The following is a 17,084-nucleotide window of genomic DNA, read 5'->3' as shown; positions in this document are numbered from 1 at the left end:
AGATTATTCTTAATCCATATATACTTGAATTAGGAAAACGTATGGGTTTTTATTAGTTATAAAACTTTTGGGTTTTTTTTTTCCCTTACTGATTTTTTATAGATTTATGGATCTATAATCATTCACGTCACAGCCTGAGGGACATGAGGCTGGAACAGGATAATAGCCCTTAAATCCCCTTCTCTAAGCACTCAGATCTTCCCTGTCAGCAAGATTAAAACGGTCAACAGCAGTCTTCGTGTGTCTATATCCCACACGGAGCTTTCAGAACAACTGGAGTGGTGGCTGTCAGGGAGAAAAATGCAGAACTGCTGCTGTGCATGATACTACTGAGATAAAGAGGGAAGAAAACAGGATTGTCAGCCTCTGTAGTGTTGGAAAGGACTGGTGTTGATTCCTTGATCACGTGAATGCAAAGGGAGAAGAATAAGGAAAAATAGTATGTTGCAGTTTAACATGCGGCGACAGTTTCCTTTCCTAAGACATAAAGGCAGAGAGAGGGAAGCACCAAATGTCCTCTCGCAGCCTGACAAAGGGAAGGATAATGAAGGCATGCATGTAGACAAGCGGAGTGGCTTTTCTGCTACTGCTCCATTGAACTCCCAGCACCTACTGCTCCTGGGACCTGAGGGGAATTACAACTATTATGTGGACGATGAAGATGAGGAAGAAGATGAGAAAGAACAAGGAAAATGGCCAACCGGAGACACATTTGAGGGAGAAAACAGGCCCTCATCATCCATTCCTTGCTCCCCTGCCCTCTCCTCTGGAGCCCCAGCCACTGCTTCATCTGTGCTGAACATCAACGTTGGTGGCCAAAGCTACCGCCTCACCTACCAGGCAGTGGCCCTCTATCCCAAGACCCGCCTGGGCCGCCTGGCTACCTCCACTGACCGTCGCTGCCAGCTGGGCCTCTGTGATGACTACGCTGCCCAGGTAGATGAGTATTTCTTTGACCGGGACCCAGCTGTCTTCCAGCTGGTGTACAACTTTTATGCCTCAGGGGTGCTGCGTGTGCGGGATGAGCTGTGTCCCCGTAGCTTTCTGGAGGAGCTGAGCTACTGGGGAGTGCGGCTCAAATACACACCTCGCTGTTGCCGCATCTGCTTTGAGGAGCGCCGTGATGAGCTGAGCGAGCAGCTGAAGGTCCAGCGTGAGCTGCGCTCCCAGGCAGAGGGTCAGGAGAACGAGCAGCTCTTCCACCACATGCGCTACTATGGTGCCCAGCGGTGGCGCCTCTGGAATCTCATGGAGAAGCCCTTCTCCTCTGTCACCGCCAAGGTGATGGCCGTGGCCTCCAGCTTCTTTGTGCTCATCTCCGTGGTGGCCCTGGCGCTCAACACAGTGGAGGAGATGCATCAAGTAGACCGGAAGAACGGGGATACCCGGCCTGTCTTGGAGCACCTTGAGACCCTGTGCATCGCATTCTTCACACTGGAGTACCTGTTGCGCTTAGTCTCTACCCCAGACCTGCGCCGCTTTGCCAGCAGCGCCCTCAATGCAGTAGACCTCATTGCCATCCTGCCCCTCTATCTGCAAATGCTGCTCGAATGCTTTGCTGATGACGACCAGCCCCGAGGTCGAGGCTCTCCGCATGAGTACGATATCGAGAAGGTGGGGCGGGTGGGCAAGGTGGGACAAGTGCTTCGCATCATGCGTCTCATGCGCATCTTCCGCATCCTCAAGCTGGCCCGCCACTCCACAGGGCTGCGTGCCTTCGGCTTTACCTTGCGCCAGTGCTACCAGCAGGTGGGCTGCCTTTTGCTCTTCATTGCCATGGGCATCTTCGCCTTCTCTGCCATGGTCTACACAGTGGAGCATGATGTCTCCAGTACCAACTTTACCAGCATTCCCCATGCTTGGTGGTGGGCTGCCGTAAGTAAACACATCTCACCTTGCTGAGTAGCCAGAGATCCTCCCTCCCTTACCCTCCCCTTTCTTGCTAGTTGCTGACAGTCTTGAAAACAGCAGGTTCAGATCAGTGAACATCTGCTCTGAATTCTGAGCTTACGGGATATATGCACTCACTCACGCACACACACACATGCACTCATTCACCTCTTTTGTGGGCTTAAATCAAGTCTTAAATCAGGCAGATAGTGTTGAAATTCCCGTCTGAGCAAATGCAGACAGTACTTGCACTTTTAAAGAAGAAGCAGGCAAAGAGACAGGAAAGAAAAGTATTTCTATTTTTAATCCCATTGTCAGTGTTGCCAAAAAAAAAAAAGGCAAAAAAACAAAAGGCAAAAAAGAAGATTGCATCAGGCTAGCTGGTTGCAGGTAGACACAGGATTTTCATTTTTGTTTTTTTTGCAGATCTACTGTGACCCATCATACCACAAGATGATAAGACACAGTTTATTAACTATAGTCTGGTCACTTTAATTTGCAAAGCCAAAGCTGTCCCAGAGCTCTGGCCATTAAAAATACATTAGAACCAACAGCTGTTTTACGCAAGAGATTGCGTTCTGTTACTTAGGTGGCATGTCTAAGGTGCCTGTCTGCACACACACAAAACATTGGCAGTTATTATACTGTGACAGACTTGCAGAGGAATAAATACAAAAAAGAAGCAGAATGGCTCAAGGGGTTGATAATGGGATAAACTGCCTTCTACATCTAGGTCACTGGTTTAAATCCCACATCAGTTAGTACTGAGAGCTGGTTAATGTCACCTTGAATCTTTTTTTAGCAATCTCTGCCAGAAAGAGTGTGATTTTAGTCCCATCCCAAGCACTTGGAGTGAGGGTAACTGGTTGAGTTTCAGCTGACAAACCTCAGAAATTAAGGCAGAATGCCCTTGTTTCTAGAGACTGCCACTGTGTTAGTACTCGAAGGCATTTGGGCATGTCTCCTTGAGAGGTCTGAACTATCACTGACTTATACTATACTGTGTTATGTGGAGGGGCATTTTTGAGGCAGCATTTTCCGGACTGATGGGTTCACATCTTTCAGAGGCATGAAGATTTAGCTGGGAACACAGAGCTGTGAGAGTTTAAAGTTTTCTACCTTACTTAAATGCCTCCTGGCTCTGGCAATGTCCTGGCAGAACTGTTCCAGCATCCCAAACTCAGAATTCACCTCCAAAGGATGAGCAAGTATGACAGTTTCACAATTATCATTTTTACAGCAATGTGGTGGGGGGGGTGGGTTTATCAAGGGCATTTGGGAGAGGGGGAAGTTGATCCCTGCCTGTGCTGCTGCCTGCAGCATTTCAGAGCTGGAAAACAACAGCTCCGTTATGCTGCAGAAGACGTGCATATCTCTAGCGGCCTGGATCAAATCAGAGGGTAGCTAGACATTGCAGGTGCTGAGAGAAGGCAAAGGGCCCATGTCTTGCCTGTCCATAACTCTAAGGCTTGTTCTAGTTTGTCATCACATACATTTCATTCTGCAGCAGTTGATGCTGGCCTTCATAATCCACATTTATGGCAGGGCCCCAGGAGCACTCCTGACCCCTGGCTATGGGGCTGGCTATGTCCCAGTTGCTTCCCTGGGGAAGGAAGCCCATGCAAATGGAATGGAAAGGAGTCAGAAGATCTTCTCATGCTGGTTGATCAGCATAGGCATTGGATGCACCCAGCTGAGTATGCATCCCACAGGACAGCAACCCCAACCCATCCAAGGTCGCTTCTCCTGGCCAGCAACCCAGGGAGCCCATGGCCTGCGCTTCTGGTTCAGCAACAGCTGATGAGATGTGCTGGCTTCCCGTACATATGTTTGTAGTGATTCAGCACGTGGCAGAAAAACTGGCCCTACAGACACATGTAGACATTTATACGTGTACATGCCTATGTACCTGTGCTGAATATGCTTTAAGCTGGGTCATGGGAAGGAGGGAAATATAAGTGAACAAAGGAAGGAGTCCTTTATGTGACCTTCACAGGTTATCTTTAAGTGATATACAGAGGTTATGAAAAAATTAATGCTTTATACATTATTAGAATAAGGACATTAACCTTATATTTTGTTTTCTGAACATGCAGGCTATATGCAAAATCTTTAGGGCTTATTTCTACAAGCTGGTGACACCATAATCATTTAGATACTCCTAAGAAACCTATATGACTATAACTATGTGAAAAAGGCCTATTTAGCTGAGCAAGTGTCTCCAAAAGAGGAGCTGTAGCATGCACGTTGCAATTCCAAGACATAAAACTCTTTTTAAAGCCTATTCGTTCTTTAAGAGAGAAAATTAAGCTATATGGATCACTCAAATTTTATTAAAATCCAACAGGGTTCACAGTCTTACACACACTGGAGAAGAAGTATCCTCCCCAAACTATCACAGGCGATGTAGAAGATGTGGAACAGAACCTTATCACAGGATAATGGTTTTGTCCTGGCTGGTAGAGATAAACATCTTGCCTTCATCTCAGTATTTATTTTTGGAGATATTTATCCTGTATTATCATTCAAATCCAGTGACTTAATTTCCATTAAACCAAGTGACTAATCCTTTTTATTCCACAGGAAGCACCAGGTGCATCCTACAAATGTGCTTACCCAGTGCTGTCTCATGTACTCTAATGCTTTCTTCATTTGAAATAGCATTTTATTTAGCATGTTAGAGGGTGGCAGGCTGCACACCATGACCTTCCAAAGACTTACTTCAGTGCTAAAGCCACAAGGGCATTACAGTGAAAGTCCTACTGCCTGTGGTTTATTTCTGCCAAACTTTTAGATTATTGTTTCACAGAGACACACACTGTGTTGAGATACTGTGAAAAAAGTTAAATAAAATTCATTGGCTGAAAAAGATCCCTTGCACAGACTAGGAAATGCCCAATGGTAGAAGCCTGCAAGTTTTACGTGCCAGAGAAAAATAAGTTATATTTACTAAATGTAAAAATCATAAACAATCAAGATGTGTGCAGTGGAAGTATATAAATTAGGAGTTATTTTATGCTGTTTGGGAGTACATCATTCAAATGTAGCATCCCCAAAAGCAAACATCCATGAATTTTGGAGATTAAATTTTACAAAGAAAGTGTTGCAGTACTTGGTATAGTACTGGGTCCATATAAAATACAGTTTCTTCATACTTCCATAGGCTAAAAAGAGAAAATGCTGATGTCTGAGCAGAAAAAAAATCCGTGAAACTATGTAGACAATGTGATGGCAGAATGTACAGATCCATACAAAGCAGATATACTAAATACAATCACTCCCACAAAAAAAACATTTTCAAAAACCCCCAAACCATTCTTCAAAGGGGAATTCAGCAAAAATTTCTCACCTGTGTACCTGTGAGCTAAAACAAACAGGATTATTCCCTGCTGAAGGCACACATACACCTTACTGTTGTAAGCGCTGAGATACAACTGAGTAGAAAGATAAAGCAATTTAGCACTATAAATCTCTATGTTGTAAGCATACACTGCAAGCAAAAACTTCCAGGCAAAAGAGAAAGATCTTTTTTTTTCCACAGCTCCTTGTAGGTATGTAACCATTAAAAGGGATTTTATCTAGAAAATTCAAAGTCCTGAGTCACTTCTTCCTATAGTGCAAATGTTATAAAAATGTATTTCACAATTAGCTGAAGTTTTTCATGTGTTTTTCATTGGTTCCTAAAATATATATGACAAACAAAGGTAATACTCAAAATACAACCTACAGAATAAGTCCCAAAATACCGAGTTTTATAAGCACACTGGATTTAGACACAGGGCATCTGTGCCAAGAGACACGATGAGGGAGCAGGTCGGCAGTTATCACTGGATTTGCGCAGTCAGGGAACTATCTCTATCTGCTCACCGCAGCCGAGCAAACCCACCTTCTGGACAGGCTTCTGTGAAAATTACTTGGAAATTCCCCCTGCAGGACAAAGCTTTTAAAAATCCCCCTGAATGGTGTCAAACTGCACTGTTGTCTGTCTTTACTGCATGAGAACCATTTTTTTTAATTAGGGATTTTTGCATAAGATGGACAGCACAGAAAAAAAGGCAGCAGAGAGTATTTCAGATTTACAATGCAGAGTGCAAAACCGCTAACTTTAAAATTGTCCCTGATCCCTGAACATATCTGTTTCTATGTTTCTTCTCAGCTAATAAGCTGAATGTTGGTTTGCCTGTAGGTCAGCATCTCTACAGTGGGATATGGAGACATGTGTCCAGAAACTCACCTTGGCCGCCTATTTGCTTTCCTCTGCATTGCGTTTGGAATAATCCTGAATGGCATGCCCATCTCCATTCTCTACAACAAATTCTCAGACTATTACAGCAAGCTGAAGGCCTATGAGTACACGGCGCTCCAGAAAGAAAGGGGGAAGGTGGACTTCACACGGAGAGCCATGAAGAAAATATCTGAATGCTGTGCAGAAAGTGCAAGCCGCTCTTTGTCACAGTACTGATATAGTTTGTGCTTTGGATATTGGGAGGAAACAGATAAATCGAAGAAGGAAGAAAGGCAGATCAGCCAAGCTAATTTATGAAGATAAACTGAAAAGGCCAAAAGTAACAAAAGTAGATGATGAAATCTGTTTTGAAGGGAGTTGTTTTCAAAACAAAAAAGGCTCAGATTACAACAGAGGTGTGTTTTTTTTTTTTTGCTTTGCTAGGGTGTAAGCAGCACTTAGGTGCTCATCAACTATCTGGAATGACATTCTTCGGATTAACCACCCAGCAACTCTGAATTAGACCCACATGAAGATGTAACCCCCTGCTACTTACTAGACCCACAATAAAGCCCCACCATAATCAAACCAAAGGAAAACAAATTGCTGCCATTAAGGGTCAGCCACCTCACTGCTGTCAAGGCAGTCTCAAAAATGAAAGAAACAGAATACCCAATATACTGACTGCATTGTTGAAATTGGTTTTACACTAGCTTTCAAAACCAGGAAAACAGCCTAGAGCATTTTACCTGAATATTAGCAGCATCTATACTCCTTAAGATTTCAGCTTCTGTCTCCACTGTCAGATAGCTATGCTTCACTGTTCCAATTTTATTTTTCAAATGCAGTTCTGCAAATGATTCCCATTTTCATACCACCACCTCCATAATCATCTTTCATTACGCCAAGAACTAGTGAAGAAGTCTGGAGTCTTAGTTGATAAATATCATTCATTGATCAATTTTGAAAATATTTCCAAACCAAAACCTTCTTTAGGTATAGAATTAAGTGATAAACTAAATTTATTTTACAGCATTTAATGTATCTACTTATTGAATTGATAGAATGATAATAGGCCTGTCACAGGACATAAGTGTTAAAGCAGCATTTAAAAAAAATAAACAAATGAAACATGTAATGGATAATATCTCATAAAGACGTTTCATACAAAGGATCTTACCAGCACTTATCTCTAACCAATTTTAAAGATAAGTTAAAGTCAAGATACTTCGTCTAGTACATATAGCCATTAAGGACACAATTCTGACACCTTAGCTCAGCTCCTACCTTACTACCCAAGATTACTAAGCCTTCTTGCTGCACAGCTGGATGCAATTTCTCATGCATCAGAAACTCACCCCAAAATCTATGCAACAAATAACAACAACAACAATTAAATAGAATCAGAGTTTAATTTACTACTTCGCAGCATATCAGTATTCTTTTTCTGTAAGAGCAGTCATACCAGTTTAGAAATAGTAACCTGAATAACAAATCTGAAAGAATAGTCACTTTATCGATGCTCAGACACAAATAGCGTAAAAAAAAGGGTAACAAAAAGAAGCAATGGTAACAGTCACTGATATGACCCACGGCTGTCACTCAGCAGCATTCTTGCTGCAAAACAGCTTGATGGCAGAGATGTATCTTAAAATTCTTGAACTCTCACGTTGTGTCTGTGCTGCCCTGCTGAATGCAAATGGCTGCATTTAAGTCTCAGAGCCACACTGGAGACAATAGTGTGAAGCTCACTCTTGGGACAGCTGAGGGTGAAAAAGTTCATTAATTTTGCCACATCCATGCAAATTTTGTCAACCATAGGGACATTTCTCCTTTCAATGGTGAGAAGGTAATTAGTAACCAAGTTGTTCTGCTCTTTCTCTACCTCCAGACAAACATATCACAAGCCCATCTGTCATTTTGTTCTTTAGGAATGACAGTCAGCACATTGTGTGCTGATCAGCTCTGTTAAAAGCTAAACCATGTCTTTAAGGCACAGCTGAGCCCTGGGAGTTGAATGTGATAGATGTTTGCTGTTCTGGACTGCACACAATGCAGTAGGCACAATCCTGGCACTCACTGAGAAGAATAGCTGCTTTACTTTGGCTGTAGGGATGGTATGAATTTGCATGGCCCTTCTGCACAGCAACAACAGGGTGAGGAGCTTTCTGAAACCACAGGAAGCCTCTCTCTTAGACCCCTGCTGCAGTTCAGTGAGGTGGCAGGTTACAAGCATGCAAAAACACAATTGTGCTTTATTTCCAACATGCAGCTTGGGTTAGATCCATTAAAAGGACTTAAGTGTTGGTGATTACCCAAGTTTCCAAGATATGGGACACCCTAAATTAATTTCCTTGTCTGAAGAATCAGTACTTGCATGTACCATGCAGATGGGATGCAGGTGCTCAGCCTTGCATAGCAAGCTCAGCAGCTTCTTGCCACCTAGAGAAATGCAGAGCCTTAGCACTTTGCTAAGGCTGGACTTCCTCACAGCCTCAGACTTGACACAAATCACCAGCCTCATTTTCCACCCTACTTGCCTCACATGCAGGACCCATTCAAGTAGATGTTCTTCAAGACATGTAAAGGAATAGGCTTTCCACACAAAACATAATCAGGCGAAAAAGAACTGTTCTCTCTTTCAATCAGGAGGCAGAATTGAATGTCCTTGGTGACTGCTTTCTTATCTGTCCAGCAAGATTTTAATGCACAAGTCCCATGGTACTGCTCTGTTTCAGCTAGAGGTCTCTCCCACCCCTCTAGCTGAAGCTGTTACAGTTTGCACCAAGTAAATAATGACCCAGCAGGTGACAGTAAAAGAAAGACTGTACAGCTTGGTGTTTGCAGCACTTGGCTGGGTGAAAAGATGTGAGTCACAGGCCCTGCTTCAATAAAGAGCTATGAAAGTACCCCGATCAAGCAGTGAAATTTTCCCCCTCACTCACTCTCTCCTCTGGTCCAAGCAATCTTTGGTCGAAGGATTTAGTCTGGAAGGACTCCAGAGATAGTCCTCGCACACTGCAGCCATATAAAGGCAAAACTATTACTTAGAATACCCTACAGGCTAATGGCCACGGGCCAAACCACTTCCCGACATGAGGAGATCAATTTCTGTCCCCTCAGGAGAAGATGTTGTAACCAGTACCACCAGCTCCCATCTGGGTGCTCTAAACACCAAGGTAATCACACCTCAGGCAGCTCAGCTTACCTAGTGGCTGCCTCACTCTCTTCTTTCTCAATGCACTTTGCCATCCAGTCCCACCATCTTGCTGATGGCAGCTTTGATACCTTTTTGGTTCCTCTGTACACTGACTCAACACACCAATGTGACAGCTTAGGGGAGCAGGTTAGATTCTTGATTGGTTTGTGACCTAGCTTCATTTAGAGAGCTCTGACTAATGCTAGAGATGACACAAGATACATGGTAGAAGTGTGCAGTCAGAGGACAGACATCTGGCAACTGCCACATGCAGTATTAAGTTGAAGACTACACAAAGTTGCTGGTTTTCTGTTTTGTAATACCTTGCTTACCTGCCCTGCTGCATTCAGCAGGTGAATGGGTCCTTAGTGGAGTAAGGCATTTTCCAGCAAACTAGAAGTTAGTGTTTGGGTTATTTTTATTCAATAAAAGACTTCTTCTTTAGTGAGAATCCAGATTTTCTTCTCTGGGTTAGCTTATGCAGCTTTCTGCCTTGTGGCTTAACGAATCTCATTTTAGGGGTGACAAGCATAAGTCTGTGCATTTCAACAGTAAAGAGTATGCCTGAAGTTGAGATATCACTATACGAGCCAGACATTGCCCCAGCTGCCCAAAGCTCTGTTAGTACTAGCATTTTCTGTTGATGGCTAGTAGCAAGGTTCTCCCACAAGGTCCTCTCCCCCTGTGAGAGCCTGTCTGACGCTCATACCATACAAAGAGGACTCCAGCCAGCTCAGAGGAAGGAAGGAGTTCCTATTCCCACAGAACAAACTTCTGACAATCTGCAGAAGGCTGTGCAAACCTATTATCAGCTGGTTTTGAAATAGGATGCAGCATTTTTGCCATTTTTTTGTTGACACAATGGTTCCTTCTGAGAAGGACTCTCAGTTAATTTATTCTGCTACATCCACTAAGACTTTCAATGGCATGACCACTGTCCCTAGATTACTCAAATGAAACAGTCAAATGGTACGCCTGATGACATTCAAAAATAATGCAGGAGAGCCATGATTGTCTTGGTTACTTGAATGCCACAGGGCTTCAACAATAAAAAAAATTCAAAATAATCACATTAAGGGAAAATATGCTTAAACACAACAAAGATGGGCAATACCATCAAAGCTAAAGTAGATAGGGCTTGTTTTATGAGATATTTGGCAGAGCTAAGGTTTTGAGGAAACAGGGTGGAGGATTCTCAAATCACTGAGAAATTAGAAACCTCTCTGAATGTGGCCGTGCTAAAGTCTTCTATTTTAACTATTTGCAGATATTAATGAGCCCCAGAGGGAGAAGGAAAATATGTTCTACCATTATGTTTTCCTATAGACTTAGCAAACATGTTGTCTCTGGTAGAGAAAGAAACAGACAGTTTCTGGATGGCCTGGCTTTATTTTAGGACAACTAAGTGTGTTTCTTCTACTCATTTTATGCCTGTGAATTTAGGCCTGGAAAAGAGAAAACACAAAAAGAAGAAAAAGAAAAGAAAAAGAAAAAAGAAAAAAGAGGGAAGAGAGGGAAGAGAGGAAAGAGAGGAAAGAGAGGAAAGAGAGGAAAGAGAGGAAAGAGAGGAAAGAGAGGAAAGAGAGGAAAGAGAGGAAAGAGAGGAAAGAGAGGAAAGAGAGGAAAGAGAGGAAAAGATTAAAAAAAAAAAAGAGGTGGGGTGATAGAAATCTAAAGATTCTGTCCCTATATGAGACAGTGGAAAGAATTCCAATTAGAATATGCTTTTGCACAAATCCTTGTCTTAGAAGAACATCACTTTTTCAATGCAATTCAGCAGCTGTTTGCTTTTCTCATTCAGAAAGATAGCACTTAAAGGGGTAGCTACAGTAAGCCACAGATGAATAGGCATCTGGTGCTATTCCCAGGCTTCTAAGGCAAATAGTAATATTCAGTCCTTAAATATGTATAATTTTAAAGGTTATAAACTAGGTATACTTCAAAGTTTTTGGACAAAAATGACGACTATCTATAAGCCTAGGAAGGAAAAATCGTGTCCTTGCTTAAAAAATAGCTTCAACTGTTTAGAATGTTCTGGTTTCATGTTATGTAAAAATATTTGATTATTCTTATCTGCTATTTACAAAACCTTTATTAACTTCTTTATTCAGTAGTAGAGAAATTACATGGCATTTGACTGTAATCCAGCTCTTTATCTTGGATTGAAAAAGGGAAAGGTCAGAGGTACTAGCTTTTTATGTACTTAGGTAATTTAATGGAAATATGCTGAGAAAAATTAAAGCATTCTACAGGTAGCTCCTGAGATATAGATTATCAAGGTTTTCAAATAAAACTTGTCAGAGTCTAATTCTACACTATAAAATGACTCCGTACTGTCATTCTGAAGCACATTTGCTCCATTTATAAGCAAAAGCATTTCCCCCTTATTAATAACCAGATAAACAAGTACTAAAAATTTTGTCAGTCTTTTGCTACCACTAATAACTGTTCTTCAGTTATTGTACCCATGCAACACTGTTTCCTTCACTGGTTCTAGCAGAGGAAACTGCCTGAAAAGCACTTCCACTACCAGCTGGCAAAGAGAAGTAGAACCTGCTTTGGCTGCAGAGCTAACGTAGCTCTACATGGCTAAAACCAGCTAGCACTGTCACTGAAAATGTCTGTCTGCCAAGGAACTTTACAATACCCATATAAGAACAGCCTTGCTCAGTAGGATACTTACACTTCTTTTTTTTTCTTACTAAAACCAACGCGTGGTGGCGAAGAAATGGACTGCAGATGAATGCAAGAGCCCATCTCTGTCACAGAGAGGCTGGGCTCTGAGGTGAAGTCTTTGTGACCAAGCCCTAGTGTAAGCTGGATCTACACTGACATCAAAGGGATTCCATGCTCCTCAAGTCTGCTCCATCCAAGTCTTGAGGCTGATCTAACTTCCAAGTATCTTAACATCCAAATATTTCATTTGGGTAAAGAAAGAGAGGAAAAAAAACCAAACCCAACAAGTTCCAGAAATTCAGGAAAATTCAGGAAATCACACACAGGTTGCAACAGCATGCCCCACTGCAATGGGGGCCTGCAATGCCCTGTAAGAAAGGGCAAGGTAGCTGGGTCTCCTTGGAGAAAGTACTGTCCCTTAGATGGAAAATTGTTCACTGCTGCCGTCCAGAGGTTACAGGCTACCAGATTCCCTTTTTCCTTAAAAATATCTAGTGCCTGCTACCTGCTGTTAGCTAGCTCTGCTGCATATTTTTCAGGTACAGAGTGTACCAAAAGCCTGGAGTCCTGTCAGCAAGAGTGTCTACAATAACGTAGAATTTAATCTGTACTGCAAAATCTGTATTATCATCACTATGGATTAAATTATCTTCAATCTAATGCTGCATTAATTGCACTGGAGATTAATTTCCCCATTCCTTTTGTTTCTAAAATACAGCTCCAATGCCTAAAATGTTGCCCAAAACTCACTACAAAATAAAGAGAAGTGATTCTATGTAGATACAAATGATGACAAGATATGTTTAATACTCGGGCTGCATATTTTTAGAACAAAGTTTAAGCAAACAAAAATATCGTCACTTAACACCAGAAAATTAGTCAGGGAATGTGAAAGTTCAAGACAAAGTTACCTTAATTGTAGGTTGAATGGATTGTTTTAGACGAATAGGGTGTATTGTCCAGGCTTAAATTGCTTATGTTAAATCCTTACTGTCAGGATTTAGCATAAGCAATCAAAACACATCTCTCAACCAATTGCCGTTCCACTTCGAGGCACAGCAGGCTGAAAATAAATGCTGATTTTCTGGCTATATTTTTCCATGCAGTACAATGCATGCTCCTCTAAATCTCCATGCACTGAAGAGAGAATGGTGCCATTTTATAGACAAATTTGAAATACAAGTTTGATCATGCAGCTCAGCCAGCCTGAAAGATCGATTTCATTGCCTGCAAATGGAAGGTCGGCTCCTGGCTAATGTCAGACTTCTTGCTGCCTTCCCATGCAACACTGCTGCTTAGCTTGTGCCCTGGTGTTCAAGAGGGTTCCCCTTTGTTTAGTGAATCTTACCAGCTCACTAATAGAAATTAATTCAGCAACACCACACACAAATCTCTAACTGGTCTGTGAACTGAATCAGCTTAGTGAATAGCCTGAGAAATGCCAGAGCTGCTGTAAGGAGAGGGATGCAGCATCTTCTGTTCAGAGGCAAAAGCAAAATCACCACTGGCTCATGTTGCAGCAGGCAGGCTGCTGGATTCAAAATCACATTTATTACATCATCTGAGAGGCTGGAGGAGAAGAAAGAAAGACACTCAAGGTTTTCAGCACACTGGTCCTGCTTTACCTCTTTCCACAGGCCTCCACTACTCTTACACAGCTGTAATACCAGCATTACACTTGCATCATCCCACTGCAATTTGCTTTGGCATTGCTTTTCAAAGGCATCCTTCCTTTTGCAACGAGGTCTTTTCCCCCCATCCCTCCCCCTTCAGAATATGGTATAGCATGCGAGACCACTTCCTTACATGCCTGCCTTCTCCCTGTGTTTCCCTCTGCACAGACCATCACCTCCACTCTTCATTCAAATTCTACTACCAAATTCACCTTCTGAAGTCAGATCCACTCTCTGTGATAAAGCTCACGGTTACAGATGCAGATTCACTACGTTATTATTAACAAAATAATCTAAAAGTAAGTTTGGTGTAATGAAACTTACATTGATTATCTCATTTCATTTTCACACACACACACAAAAACTTTATACGGGAAACCAGTTAAAAGTAATAGTAACCAAAAAAAGCTTCCTAGGTATTGTGACCTGGTACAAGTTACATGTTAGACAGCAAGGCCTACACATTGCAGCGATCACAGTCTGAGCAGCATCACACTGCCTGAGAGCAGACAATGCATGCACAGATTTTCCACGTTTGTGCACCACACCAAGATTAAAGGACAAAGCATGACCAACAGCAGACACTTGAAATGCATCTGAAGCGGAAGAAAACATACAATTTGAGATGTACTGTTATGGTGCTTATTCCATTTGCTCTGTCAGTAACTCTGTTCATCTAAAGGGCTGGTTCCAGGGTGCACTTCGTTAACACCCAAGCAGCAAACCAAAGAGACAAATGCTCAGACAGTGCAAAGCTGAATCACCATCTGTGAAAGAAAAGGTCCTCCAACTTGGGCATGATGCTGTGTAAAACAACATTATGTTTGGCGTCTGTCACTGATGAGGACATTTTAAAGGGAAATCACTGGAGCTGCAATGGAGGCTGCTGAGCAGCACCGATTATGGAAGGCAGACCCCAGCAGCTCCCTCGTGCCTGGGCCTCGGCTAATAAAATACCATGAAATTTGACATGTAAAATTGCAAGTTCAACAATTCTAAATTCTTTTGAAGAGAAATCATACAGACATTTCTCAAACGTCTCCTTCTCTGGAGACATTCAAAACCCGCCTGGATGCGTTCCTGTGTGATATGATCTAGGTAATCCCGCTCCGGCAGGGGGATTGGACTAGATGATCTTTTGAGGTCCCTTCCAAGTCCTAACATTCTGTGATTCTTCTTCAAATTGGTACTGCCTGTTCTTTTCACTACCCACTATCAAAAGACTTAGAATTTGAAACAGGCTCTAAATATTTTACCTCTTCAGATAAACAGAGGAAAAACAGAAAAAAAATGCTTAAGTGGAAAACCTGGTGGCACCAATTTGTAAAACAGCCTCTGAAAGCATTTCAACCATAAGAATGATTTTGACTGCCCTGAAAACTGGTGCTATCACCACACCATGAAGATGACAATAGCAGGTGTTGTGGCACCTGATCTTCTTCATCTAACCACTCACTGGAAGCAGAAACTTTAACCAATGCAACATATTGAACCAATTCTCATATTCCCTTATCTTTTTTCCACAAAAAAAAGTTTTGTCAGTAATGGTTATTAATCAGTACATCTTTAAAATGAAAAGCCCTCTTATTTATCTTCGCTCCACAAGTATCTTGTTTGCATCTGTTTTACAAACAGAGAAAAATCTTTTGATGATTCTGAGTTCAATGCTTCTAGCACCTGTTCATATGCACCTGTATACCCAGAGCTCCTGTCAGCTCCCTCCCATATACTTTTTATGACTGTCCTACTATTCTAAGAAAAGATGTAATCCACGTAGACACACTCTAGTTAGCACAGACTGAGAAGTACAGCAATGACAGGCAGAAGCAGCTGTGCGGAAGAAAGGGCAAATTAATCTGTAAGATTTTTATATTTTGTAAAGCATAAGTGTACTTTTAAAACACATTCTGATTGAAAGAGCATAAAAATCCAACAATTAAAACCATCTTCCATGGCAGCAGATGACAAGATGACTAAACCCACTTCAATTAGTCTGGCCCTCGACAAAACTTTAAATACATGACTATTGCAAGAGAAAATCACAAAGATATATAATGTTAAATTGGGCATATGTAAGGAATTACTGCTGATAACTGAGTTTACCTGGCGTATTTTCCCGTTTTCCAGCCATTAGTGGCTTTCCCTTCCCTCAGTTCATCCCCCTAGTACAGCTTGCAAATGATACTCTACTTGCTACTCTGGATGCTACAGCAAAGTGGGTTAGGGCCCTTGCCTACACGTAAAAGAAAAAATCATATCAAGGAAAGCTTGCACTGCTGAAATTTGCAGTTACAGGGATTGGAGAAAAGGTGGAGAACACAGTACAATAAATTCATATTGCTTAAATACCATTCCTTCCCAGTAATGCCCGTTTCTCTTTACTAGACGGTTAGTACAGTGGTATCTACCATTAACAGATCTTGAAAAAGGTTACGTATCTTAAAAGTCCAGGGTCTCAAAGCAAGACACAGAAAACAAATCAAGGGTCTTTAAACAACAACAAAAAATTGTTAACAGTGAAAGAAAGTGCCACTTACAGAATGGACCATGTAAGGGAGCAACACAATACAACAGCTTTAAACCCCAAGCAGAAAACAGGGTAAAAGTGCTGGAAGAACAATATGGTTGGAGTAAATGAACTGCATTTTCACAAAGCAGCTGAGGAATGCTGTGCACAGCAGTGAGGCAAAAGGGATTCGTTTTGACAACGATCTTGAACTTGATAATGCAAACTGTTTAATGGACACTCCAGATTTCTTTCCAGGAAGTCAGAAGGAAATGTGCCTTTATTAATGCAATGAACACTTACATGAATCTGTTCTAAAGATGTAAGAAACAAAAAAACCTTACTTTTAATATTTGATTAGTACCATTTTTAACTTTTGTAGACGCACCGCAGGAACAGTGAGAACACTTACATACAAACCCTTAAGTGCCAAGTGGTGTACATATGTCGATATGGCCTTGTGTCCACTCTGACAAGTCTACAACCCAACTAGACAAGAGATGGACAGAAGAAAGAAAATCTCACAGCTTATGGGTCACAGTCTGCCTGCAATGTGTATATTGTCCCAAAACATTCTCCCTTTTTTTCCAGCTACTTCAGTCTTTCTGCATTTTCTGCTGACCTCACTTTGTCCTTGGTTCTGCACTCAGAAACAAACTCAAGAGTCACTGTGTGCATTTTCTGCTTTTGAAGAAGAGGTAAGTTGGTGGAGTCAGTGGAAAAGGGAAACACTGCTTGCGCTTGGTAGCTCCAGCTGTCAGCAGCAAAGGGGAAAGCTGGTCCTTTTGTACCTTAAATCAAGAAGTATTAAGTTGCAATAGTACCTATCTGTATACCCCTGTTTCCAAGGTAATGGGAAATACAGTATTACACACTAACATACACTATTACCAAGGTAATGGGTCCTCCAAGAAC

At 41.9% G+C, this 17,084-nt stretch overlaps 1 protein-coding gene across 1 annotated transcript; it reads left to right on the top strand.

Annotated features, from left to right (window-relative positions):
- Positions 1–441: 441 nt before the first annotated feature.
- KCNV2 (potassium voltage-gated channel modifier subfamily V member 2) lies at positions 442–6,352 on the top strand. Its single transcript, XM_068422916.1, has 2 exons — positions 442–1,875; positions 6,077–6,352. Exons 1-2 carry the CDS (start codon positions 442–444, stop codon positions 6,350–6,352), a joined length of 1,710 nt encoding a protein of 569 aa, XP_068279017.1.
- The last annotated feature ends 10,732 nt before the right edge of the window (positions 6,353–17,084 follow it).

The sequence above is a fragment of the Nyctibius grandis genome, chromosome Z (assembly GCF_013368605.1).
Source record: "Nyctibius grandis isolate bNycGra1 chromosome Z, bNycGra1.pri, whole genome shotgun sequence".
Classification (NCBI taxonomy): Eukaryota; Metazoa; Chordata; class Aves; order Nyctibiiformes; family Nyctibiidae; genus Nyctibius; species Nyctibius grandis.
Note: the sequence above shows the minus strand (reverse complement) of the source record. Positions and strands in the feature narration are given on the sequence as shown.